The sequence below is a fragment of the Nicotiana sylvestris genome, chromosome 10 (genome assembly GCF_000393655.2).
Source record: "Nicotiana sylvestris chromosome 10, ASM39365v2, whole genome shotgun sequence".
Taxonomy (NCBI): Eukaryota; Viridiplantae; Streptophyta; class Magnoliopsida; order Solanales; family Solanaceae; genus Nicotiana; species Nicotiana sylvestris.
Window position 1 is genome coordinate 2,951,177 of NC_091066.1, and position 12,200 is coordinate 2,963,376.

Sequence of the window (12,200 nt, forward strand, 5' to 3'; positions counted from 1 at the left end):
AATTAAAGTGTATAAATGAAATAAAAGACATTCTTAAAATAAAAAGTACTAATGATCTAGTGATAGAATAGTATCTTGCCACGGTATAGACCCCCGTTCGATTCACAGATTGTGCATTTTTTTAATTACATGATTAAAAATACCAACTACATATTTTTTGGAATTTTATTGACCGACCAAAATCGGTCGGAAAATACCGACCGACTTACCGACTATACGATTACCACAAATCAGTCGATTTTTGGTCGATTTTTACCAATTATTGACCAATATCGGTCAGTTTTGGCAGTCGATTTTCCCCCTTTGTTTTAGTAGTAAGACAATCCAAAATACTTACTACGAGTACTGAGCACTTAACCAATTCTAGGTAAGAAGTTATTGGTGTTCAACTTTCAAAACTTGTTTTTATATCAGAAAACACCCTTGTCTTGAAATCCTTAATCTTTCTCCACTTAGATGCACTCCTTAAAAATAGCACGGTATAGCCAGTTTTCGGACTGGCTAATCAAAAATAGCCACCGTTTATGAAGTCAATGAAAAATAGTCACTATTTTGCTGTAACAGAGACCGGTCCCGTATAATATACGGGAGTTCGGTGCATTTGTGTACGAACTCCAACATATTATGCTGGACCGGTATACTTTGCTAACTCCTGTATAATATACAGGAGACTGGAGCACCGGTGCTCCAAACTCCAGTATATTATATTGGACATTTATACTTGCTGGAACTCCCGTATATTATGCTGGAGTTCTAGTGTACTTATGCTGGAACTCCAACATATTATGCTGGAGTTCCAACATAGTTATCCTGGAACTCCCGTATAATATGTTGGAGTTCAAGCATACTTATGCTGGAACTCGAGTATAATATACGGGCGTATTTTCCGGGTTTTGAACAGTGTTTTTGCTTAGATTTATCTTTACATGAAAAGTGGCTAAATTTTGATTACTTTTGAAACTGTGGTTATTTTTGAATGACCAGTTGTAAATCTGGCTATTTTTAAATTTCTCCCCCTTAAATTCCCTCCATATTGCCTTATGAATTGGGGTACCATTAAATTGGTACTATTCTCCTAATAGTGGCTCAAAAGCTTTGGCAGCCTCCGTTGCATAGTGTGGAATGGCTGAGAATAGATGACGCACAACACCAGTATCTACAATGTGGTCGACTACCTTATTTAGCACACCATAGTCTCTGTCTATGGTAGACAGAGCTCCTTTTTAAACCAATCCTACTCGGATGAATCATAACGTGGCAATGGAGAGTAAGTATGGTGTAAAAAAAGTGACTAACATAAAAGAGTCGTTCACAAATAGGAGCAGTATCCAATAGATGCTTGATGTCGAGACCTCTGATTAAGGATAATGGTATCCAAATCACCCATTACACCATTAATTGCTCGAGATTAAAGAGTATTATCCAAGGAGAAATCAGTCCTAAAAGATTGTCAAAATCAATAGGCATTGTTTGCTTAGAAATCCATAAAAAAATGCACAAATGACGTTACACAACTTACAGTATATGCATATAAACAAGTCAATTTACCCAAAAGAGATACTAATTAGCTTTACAGAGCTATAAACAGGCCATTTGCCCAAAAGATCATGTGGATCAGCTTACACAGCTTCAAATATATACATATGTAACATACTGTTTACCCAAAAGAGATACAGATTATACACAAATAAACAGACCATTTACCTATTAACAGAGCTTGATTATATATATTGCTTCATTTCACATCCAGATATTGCACAAAAACACAGCATATGACATTTACTCCGTAGCAGATTTTTCTTCAGTCATAGTTGGAGGTGGCATTAGAACACAAGTCCTCATGGCTTAAAGCCGGAGACAGCCCTATTTGACATCAGATCTTCACCTTCTGGTACTAAACCTTGCATCGACTGAGAGCAGCTTAAAATGATCAACATACAAGTAAGTGAAGGAACAAGGTCGACAGTTCGACAGAAATATAGATTAAAAAAAAAAAGGGCAAAGGGCAGCCCGGTGCACTAAGCTCCCGCTATGCGCAGGGTCCGGGGAAGGGCCGGACCACAAGGGTCTATTTTACGCAGCCTTATCCTGCATTTCTTCAAGAGGGTGGGCTGCTTCCACAGCTCGAACCCTTGATCTCCTGATTACATGGCAACAACTTTACCAGTTACGCCAAGGCCCCATTTCGACAGAAATACAAATATTTATAATTTATGTTCTTGAATTTGTGTTAGTGTACCTTCCAATCATTGTAATCATATCTCAGGATAAACTGGTGGCGTGCAACTTCAAAACATGCACTGCTCCGTGGAACTGGAGAATCGATTCATACATATACTCATATTACAGATACAAACAGAATCACAGAAAATTACAAATGAACAGATGATGTGCATTTGGTCTAATCTCTTAATAAAGTACCTCATAAAGAATAGCAGAGTGATTACCTATCTCACAAAGAAAACGAGAACCAGTTTCATCAGCGGAAATAGCAGCCTCCCCATTGTGTACTAAAAAGGAAAGTGCAAATAAATTCTCAACAGTATGAGCAAAGGAAGTTCTCCTGAAAAGGAGTTCGTCAAGCATGACACATTTCTTCTCCTTTAAAAGATCCGATATGGTTGACATATTCTTGTTAACATCGGGTTTGTCCTCGGCAGTTACAACATCAACCTGTTATAAAGACTCAGCAAATGAAAAATCATTTACCAACCAAACATAGTAAAACTCAAGTTCTTGTGACATTCTTCCTTTTCCTTAATTCAGTATATAACTCAAGTTCTTTGAATAAAGAAAATTAAAAGTGAAGGAAATGATCAATACCAATTTTGATCGAGTAAGGTAGACCTTCCTCGGAGGCGTTTTTCTATAAATTGCAATCGTGTTTGGATACGAATCATAAACATTAGGTTTCTGATCTCCACTATAAACGACAAGTTTCCTTGGCTTAAATTCAGTTTTCAGAACTCCAAGCCTGAGAAAGAGCCGAAAGCAATCACAAATTAAACAAATTTACATTTTCTTGGCTCCTTCTTACATGTTAAATGAACGAGAAATCTTACATCGTCTTGCAACCTTTGCCTTCCATAAACACAACGGAAGCATCAGCTCCAATCTTTTCCCAATTCACAGCTTTTTGTGATTTTGCAAAGATCAATTTTTTTGTTGCATTCTTCGAACGTCCTTTTTGTAAACCATAGGCTTTAAGCAAAGAGGAGATAAACATAGAAGGTGAGATACTATAATGGGAACGTAGTGCGAGAGATTCCACCACAGTATTGGTAAGTCCGAGCAAGGCCTCTGCATCTGACACTTGCTCTCTTGGCCTTTTAACTGAAATGAAAAACCATGTACACACATTATAAAATCACATTTATAGTTTAGGAAGGCATAATTAGCGGAGTTGTGGAGTCAAGAATATAAAGGGATTTCAAACAAATACTACAATGTCACACTTAGCTTGGATTAATGTGCACTTATTGCCAAAAACAAATACTATTGCAACCCGCGCGCGTCCGTACACACAAAAAAATGGAGCTAATAAAGTGAAGCATATGTACCATTGCGGTACAAGTTGTCAACGCCAGTCAAGACAATGTTGAACTTATTTGACTCTGCAGCTCCTATTTCATCTCTCTTCTCTGCACTTCAAGAAACCCCAAAAACCAAAAAAGTATAAAAATTCATCAACAAATAAAAAAGTGCCTTAAGATTGTAGAATCAATATTTAGCAAAAATAGTTACAAATACCATCGATAATAGTTCTTATCACAGAGTATTGTGACCGAACACGCCGACGAACAGAAGCAGACTGATGAGTGAAGTCAGTGAACTCATTGAAACTAGCAAGATTCTTTAGCCTTTGTGATAAAGCATTGATTCTACTGAAGTCTTCTCTTTTTTCTTCTTCCTGTTTAACTTTCTTAGCTCTAGTTATCGGACTCATGACTTCACACTTTCCCTACTTCTTTCTTTTTCTTTGTTTGCCTCAAGAGAACTACTAATACTATAGGCTTGATGATTATGGGAACCTTTGGAAGTTGAAATGGTCAGAAGCCTAATACTAGATTTACTGCATTGGGATATGTGGGCTTAGCTATAGTGTTTTTTGAATATGAATCTGAAAAGACTTTGTTAAGTATTCAAGTACATGTCATATAGCTTGCGTAAGCTTTTACATTTAAGTAGGTTTAATTAACATATATAGGCTTAAATAAGTACTTAACTTGCGGATTTGGCTCACCTCCAGTTTAGTAATCCTCCAGTTCCCCCAATGGACATCCAGTTTAATGACATTTGTCCAATATTCAATTTGTCTAAACCAACCCCTACACTATGGTTAAAATTTAAAAAAGCGACCGGTCATGTTATATGGAGCTGACATATTCAAAAGATGAAAGTAGCAGAAATGAGGATGTTGAGATGGATGTGTGGGAACACTACGCTAGATAAGATTTGGAACAAAGATATTTGGGAGAGGGTGGGCATGGCTCCCGTGGACGACAAGATACGGGAAGCGCGGCTTAGATGGTTCGGACACGTGCGGGGAGAAGCCTAGATGCACCGGTTAGGAGGTGTGAGCGGTTGACTTTGGCAGGTACAAGAAAAGGCAGAGGGCGGCCTAAGAAGTATTGGGGCGAGATTATCACGCAGGACATGACACTGCTTCAGATTTCCGAGGACATGGCTCTTGATAGGAACATGTGAGGTCGAGCATTAGGGTGGTAGGCTAGGGGTAGTCAAGAGTTATTCCCTCTTTGTACCGGGTAGTCTGATAGAGTTTTGTTTAGATTTGTTAGCGGTCTATGTTGTGTTCACATTGTTGTTTTGCATAGTTTCGTGTTATTGTCCTTTCACTTAGTCGTTGTTGTTATTTTCTTTCTAACATCTTTTTGTTGTTACATGCCTTTCTCTTACTTTTCAGATATTATTGTTTCTCCTGTAGAGTCGAGAGTCCCTCGGAAACAGACTCTCTACCTTTTTTAAGGTAGGGGTAAGGTATGCGTACACTTTACTCTCTCCAGACTCCACTAGTGAAATTTTACTGGATATATTATTGTTGTTGTTGTTGTTGTTACATGTAATGATTAAGCCCCTTTTCATGGATTTTTATTTTTATTATTTTTTCATGATTCAAATCTCTAAATCGTTAAACTTTCTTCTCTACAAATCCCAAATCCTTCAAATGGAATATTATTTTCGAAGGTTCCATAACAGCTTTGTTTTTGTTCTAACACCTTTTTTTATTTCTTAGAAATCAAATAAGTGTACTGTATTGTGTTTGTTGTACTTGACAATTGCATTTTAAAATTATTTTGTTGAAGTTAATGTGAAGAATAAATAAAGTTAAGACAAGGGTCAAGAATGAATTTCGTTCTTCCCAACCATAATGAAATTCCTAACAAAATTTTCGGATAGGTGTTTCCTCTTTCCAACTTGATACTAACCCACCAAACGATTTTTTAGTTTAACAAGGGTTAAGGGATTGCTTAGTCTAAATAAATCATGACCCTTAAATATAAAATATGGACAGATGTCATTAAACCAGATATGCACGGGTGGAACTGGAGGATTGCTAAACTGGAGGTGAGCCATACGATTAACTTGCGGGGTCGTTTGATAGGATGTATTAGAGGGAAATAATATACTCGGTGTGTATTAGTTGTGATATTATTAGAGCATGTTTGACCATAAAAAAAATTTACTTTTTCGAAATTAGTATTTGGCCATAACATTTTCAATTTTTAATTGAAGATGAATTTTGTAAATTTTAGAAATTTGAAGAACTCCAAAAAGTCGTTTTTCAAAACTTTCACTCAGATCACTCACAAATTCAAAAACAATCAGAAATTATATTCATGTCCAAACATAACCCTAATTTTCAAATACCATTTTCACTTGAATTATTTTTTCACTTTTTCCCCGAATTTTACAATTTTTATGTCCAAACGCCCACCTAATTTCTTATTTGGTACATTATTTTTCAATTTATATATAACTAATACATATATTAGCTATACACCCTATTTGATACTATCCTATATATAACTAATACATAGCAAATCATGACATTAGTAATACCATGCATGTTATCTTTAATATACCAAATCAAACAACAAATAAAAAATAATCTCAATATAACTCATCCCAATATTACTTATATACATTATAGTCTTGCAAAATCTGGGTTCCCTTTGTTTACCCTAAAAAACGGATAACAATTGAATTTATATGTTGTTTTAAGAATACGTGATATAACTTGGTACAAATTAAGAGAATATATTAATATTGAAACTGACGATAAGAGAATAAGTGCAAACTACATGAATCGAATAGCCTTGGCCCTCAAGTTCGATCACCCTGGAACCAAAAATATTTTAACTGATGTACGAACAGAGTCACAAGATAATAAAAGCTAGAAAATGACAGTATATTGCTTTATCCTGCATAAAAAAATAGTGTATTTTATACATGATCAGACCTCCTTTATATAGTAGGGGAGTCTTACTCTTTATACAATTCTATATGAGGTAAGAAATCTCATGATTAGTAAATTAATCGGCCGCCCCATCCTTGATATATGCCGAGATTCTCGTCGTGATCCACACCGATCACGGATATTTTGTCCTTCTGTTATTTGGCATAGCAAATTTTCCTCGATCTCGCCTGATCTCGATTTTGTCCGGTCCCGGGGCGAACTTAACAATATAACCTTGCACCTTGGTTCGGTATAATCTAGGTCGAACCTTAACCTATCATATTCCAGTCTCGATTAATCACATAAGGGGCGAGTCTGATTTTGATCATATATAGATAGTCCCCTCGTTTCTCGGAGAGAAGATGACGAGAAACGATATGAAATTCTAAATCCCGTCTCGATGGGCCATGACGTAAGCGATGAACCCGACTATGATGTAAGCGATGAATGGATACCAAAACGTCCCGTCAGTCCAGTTACCAAGGCATTAAATGCCTATCAGTTGCTGGTCGGCCACTACCGATTCTGAACCGTCACCAGCAAGCTATAAGTACCCTAACTTTCCTTCATTCAAGCTCTACGTTCAAAGCTCCTCATATTCTTATTTATTTTTTCAAAAATCCCTTTGCTTTGCAACTCTTACACCCAAATTTCTTGAACTTCTAGCAAACCGCATACCATCCAAATTTTTACAACCCATGTTTTTGTACGTGAAAGTACGTCGTAAGTCCGTTGATGTAAGCTCAGAAATGAGATCCTCTTGGAAAGTATATAAAGTGATTTTACATCCCATATTTTTTTTCAAGCCTTTGAGAGTTAATATTCAAGGATAAATATTTATAAGTGTACATGTTGTTACACCCCGTACTTCAGACGTTATTATCATTATAGGATTATCTAATGTAAACTCAAAAAGGATGAAATCCTTCTATAAGGATAAGAAAGGTTTGCCGAAGTGTTAAGTAATTTAAGATGAATATGAGACTTGTTAATCATGATTTAAATGAGTTTAAAGCCATGATATGAATATATATGATGTTTGTATATGAAGTATAAAGTTTGAGAAAAATCGAATCTATGTTGCGGAAAAACAGACTAACGATTTGCCTTGTAACTAAGTTTTTTGAGAAATATATTTCGTGTGCTATATGATGCTTTTTGGGACATATTATATACCAAATTGAAGGTCTTTGAATGTAGTTTCCAACGCTTTTAACAGTTCGTTCATACGACATCCGGTAAAAAGATATAAGCGTTTGAAAAAAGGGCCAATGAGAGAGTGGCATGATCACGCTCAACTGTGTCTATTAAAAGACTAAGCTGGCGTTGCAAATATAATCTTGGGTATTATGCCCCATGTCGAATCCCATAAGGAATTAACGTTTCAAGAGAAGCCTTTAAAGTACTAAATTCTTATTAGTCAACCTTCTCAAACTTTGTGAATAACAAGTGGTGTTATGGTCACTACTACAGCTAACAGAATTAATAAACGAAGATTAACTAACACGCAGTTGTAGACAATTGGAATAAAGGTCTAAGGTAATGGTTTCCCCCGTTGTTAAATTCCTTAGTTGTATGTTTCTTATAGCTTCGATTTAGTTGTCTCTATCGATCATGAACTCTCCAGCTATCATAACTCTCTCTCAAGTAATTATGATAATTTACTAAATGCACTCTCTAAAGCTACGCTAGCTAGATTCGCATTACAGCTCACTTAGATCGCACCCAAGGTATCGTTATCTCTACTCCAACCTCTAAACCCTCGGTTATGACTCTCGCCTATACTCCAAGAGTGATGTTGTTCAAACAATTACCTAAATATGAACTCTCTCTCAAGCAGATACATAATAAATAGGAACGGCTAATTGAGGATCCTTTCAACTAACCAAAATCAAAACATAGTTGAACAAATAGAGATTAACAACCAACTCAAAACTATATTAATATAACAACACGTTCATCCACAAAGGCTTCACTCAAAACCTTAGATTAAAAGAGTTAGCTACTCATAACAATGATGTTCATCACAATAATCAAATTCATTACAAATCATAAAAACAAAAGGAAGAAGAGAAGAACTTGATGTAGAATACTCCTCTTTGCCTCTTGCCTTTCCTTTTCTTGCTCTCAGCTATCAAAAGCTGCACACACACCCTTTGGGCGAGCTTGACCTTCTATAGGTTAAGTGAATTTTCCCCCAGACTTCCAAATTTACCCCTGAGAATTATTTTTCGGAACTGGGCTAGCGCGGCCGCACATGTGGGCGCGCTAGTAGCCTACCATTCTGCCTCGACCATCTTGGCTAGCACGGTTGCGCTAGTGGGCGTGCTAGTCCAGTCCTTCATTTGGTCAATTCTTTTTCTCGTCTTCTCACTTACTCAGCTCCTAGGGGTCTTTCTTGCTTCAATGTAGCTCCAATCACAGCTTTAAGGCCTCATACAAGCTCCTCATTCCTGCAACACAATTTAGAGCTCATTTTTCATCATTTAATTATATTAGAGCATTGAAACATAATCAAGCTGGGCCAAAACAATCGTCAAATGATATAAATCTAGCCTAATATCAACACCCCACACTTAAATCTTTGCTAGCCCTCGAGCAATCCACCACCCTTTATAGAGGTTCCTTCACTAAGCATTCTTCCCTAACGCATCACACCAAGAACAAATCACATGAGTTACACCTAGTAGTGAACAATCCTAGCCTCAAAAGTTGACTCTCACGTGCCGTGCAATATTCATACTTTCTCAAGCTACTCTACACAGAAGTCAAGACTTGTCTTTCCTTCATGAATCACATGCCCTCAAATTCACACAAGAGAGTAGTTCCACATATAATGATATTTAGAACAATTAGGAACTTAGATAGATGAAATTCACTCACTCTAAAAAAAAAAAAGAACATTCACATGTCACAAAGATGCACCATAAGTTTGCTCGTAGTGTACTACTCTACTAATTGAGCCACTCAGTCTAAGATCAATAGGGCTTCACTTGGTTGTAATGTAGGCTAAGGGACGGGTAGGATATATTTGGTATAGTGACTAACCTCCCTAAGCTTTTTTTTTAATACAATTACATTAACATTCAAAACCATACTTCTGTCAACCAAACATTTCACCATCGTTCTTTTATTTACAACAACCCCATCCATTAGGGCAATTATAGCAAACCACCACTTCTCAACCACTATATTGTTCTCTTTTTTTTTGTGTTGTTTCATCTTTTATGCGACAAAATTCTACACCTTTTTTTTCGATTTCAGTGGTTCCACTCAAAACCCAAACTCCACCCCACACTTTTGCCTTTGCATAATTCTCAATACCATTCAAGTGCTTATGTGAGGAAAGAGGGTTCAAACAGTAGGCTATTCAAATAATTGGGTAAGGTTTGCAATGTGGTTGCCAAAGAAATAGGCTTATAGGCTCAACGGGGTTAACTAAGATGTATTGCAGTTAGGTGGGTTTACTTTATAAGTCTGGCTCAACAAGGAATTTCCTATATCACTTCTAATACTGAATGAAACTACTATTTCGCGTTGCAAATACACATGGCAAGTTCTAGGCATCAAATATGAATCATGGAATACAGTAAAACTCGCACATATGGCACATGACTCATTCAAGATTGGCTTATCAAGACACTCTCTTCTGAGTATTCAAGTCAGTGACAAATATACAATTTAAGGAACTTTAGCACGAATCAACTACTGAGAATAAGCGTTACACTCTAGTATCTATTGTGTCCAGGTGTAATAACGCTAGAGGCTTTTCTTTTCGAATTCAGCTCGTTAGCCCATTAATCCTAATTTAAAAACTAAAAAGAAAACAAAATGAATAAAAACTACCTATACCCGGTTCAAGCTAAACCCTTGGAAAAGAACCGTGGCTCAAAGAAAAACCAGGGGGAGTTACTACACTACCTAAAAAGAAAATAAACATTATTTTTATATTTTTTTTATACTAAATTCCCTCAAGAAAATTATCTAAAGGATCTGTCATCAGGAAGAGTCTTCATTTTCATTTTTTTTTGTTCGACTTAGTCCAAGCTACTTACCTACTTTAAACTAATTAACTCTTACTTAACACCAAAGCAATCAAAGCTAAACAACCAAAACAATCAAAACAAAACAAAACCAACCAAAATCAACTAGTCAAAGGTTACAATTACATATATACAATGAAGTATCCCCACCCCACACTTATATTGAAGACATGTCCCCATGACTTTAAAAATTAAAGAACAGTGAGGTAGATGTACTTCCCTGAAGGCTCACTCCTGGTGAGAGATGGTGTCTGGGTTCACGTTGCATGCGCGTCCCAGAGCTTTCAACCAGCCCAAGAACTTCTTTTTAGACTTCACCTGCCTGTCAGCCACCACCTCAACACGGGCACCTAAATTTGTGACTGAAGTACGTAACCCAGCCATCTCTTGTTCCAAATTGGTCATGCGGGTGTTCTTGCATGGCTGTGAAGATGTGGATGCCCTAGATTGTACTGCAGCTTCTACAGCGTGCTTTGGGGCCTGGGGTTCGGCCCTCACATTCTCCGCTTCTTCATCCTCGTCATCTGAGTTGTCAGAGCTACCACTACTCTCTTCCTCTGCTGCTGCTGGCTCCTTACCCGTGGTTACTTTGTCCGCTCAGAATTTGCGGTCCTTTGTTACGAGCCCATCCGCAGCTAGATTTTCGGGCACTCGAGCATCCCTGCAAAGCTAAGTTATTAAAGAAGGGAAGAAGAATCCATACCTTTTTATTCTGCTGCGGATGAACATCTCGTCATGTATTACTTTAGCCACGTCGAAGTTGTGTCCATTGACGAAGCACCAAATCAAAGCAGCTCTGGGCCCATTTACCTCTGTAGTATTGTGGGATGGAATCAAACGGTTGTTGATGAGATACAGCCGGCATTTTGCTTCAAAAGTGAGTGCGGATGAGTGGAACTTCTCACCATATTGCATCCAAACCACATCTTTCCCCGGTGCACAGATTGTTTCAAAGAATCGCTACCACTTTTCCTGTGTTGGGTTACGACCATACTCATAAAAATCATCATAATCAATCACAGGAGGGGGTAGCTGGTATGCCGTCCTTATCGCCTCAACAGAGGCATTCACTATTTTCCGTCGTACTGTGACGATGCCATTGTCATGCTCAGGCGCGTTGGCGTAAAATTCCCTCACAACCATTACATTACCCTCACCAGGCTCATTAATGAATGTTTGTAGCCCCCGTCTCATCAGCTTGTCGTACATGTGAGGGCAATTTCACTGGAGCAACCGGACGTCAATAACCCTCTCAGGAATTGTCTTTTTAGAAGCCTTCTCAGCAAAGCGCTCCTGGGCTTTAGCCGAGACAAATTTGTTAATATCAAAAGGGCATTCAGGGGCAGCCCCGTCTGTCCTGGATGAGCTGGCTTGTCTGTTAGAAGATGGACCGGTGGTGCGGCATTTCTTCGATGGAGCCATGGTACCTGAAAAACGGGAACAAATAAGTACCTCCCAACACCAAAAATAGTGACGCACTGCGGTTACTCAGACTTCACACGCATACATGGTCACAATTGCATAATTACACTTATTGAGGCTTTTTCACAAATACCTTGTGGGCATTAGGCACTCACAACCCATTCAAAGCAATTTACAACATGAACCGACCACCAAATCTTCCAAAGGTCACAATTCAAGTAAAACAACACTCTACAATTCGCACCACCCATATTATT

The 12,200-nt window shown here is 37.7% G+C and overlaps 1 protein-coding gene across 1 annotated transcript; it reads right to left on the reverse strand.

Annotated features, from left to right (window-relative positions):
- Positions 1-1,687: 1,687 nt before the first annotated feature.
- Positions 1,688-3,946, reverse strand: LOC104230316 (non-structural maintenance of chromosomes element 4 homolog B-like). Its single transcript, XM_009783081.2, has 7 exons — positions 3,751-3,946; positions 3,561-3,641; positions 3,063-3,333; positions 2,824-2,974; positions 2,448-2,673; positions 2,240-2,313; positions 1,688-1,910 (listed from the first exon to the last, which is right to left on the reverse strand). Exons 1-7 carry the CDS (start codon positions 3,944-3,946, stop codon positions 1,839-1,841), a joined length of 1,071 nt encoding a protein of 356 aa, XP_009781383.1. The 3' UTR covers positions 1,688-1,838.
- Between the last annotated feature and the right edge of the window lie 8,254 nt (positions 3,947-12,200).

Coding starts and splice junctions, on each gene's coding strand:
- LOC104230316 (XM_009783081.2), bottom strand. CDS start 3,946: ATGAGTCCGATAACTAGAGCTAAGAAAGTTAAACAGGAAGAAGAAAAA. Junction 3,334..3,560: donor TGACAACTTGTACCGCAATG/GTACATATGCTT, acceptor TTTTCATTTCAG/TTAAAAGGCCAAGAGAGCAA. Junction 1,911..2,239: donor ATGATTACAATGATTGGAAG/GTACACTAACAC, acceptor AGCTGCTCTCAG/TCGATGCAAGGTTTAGTACC.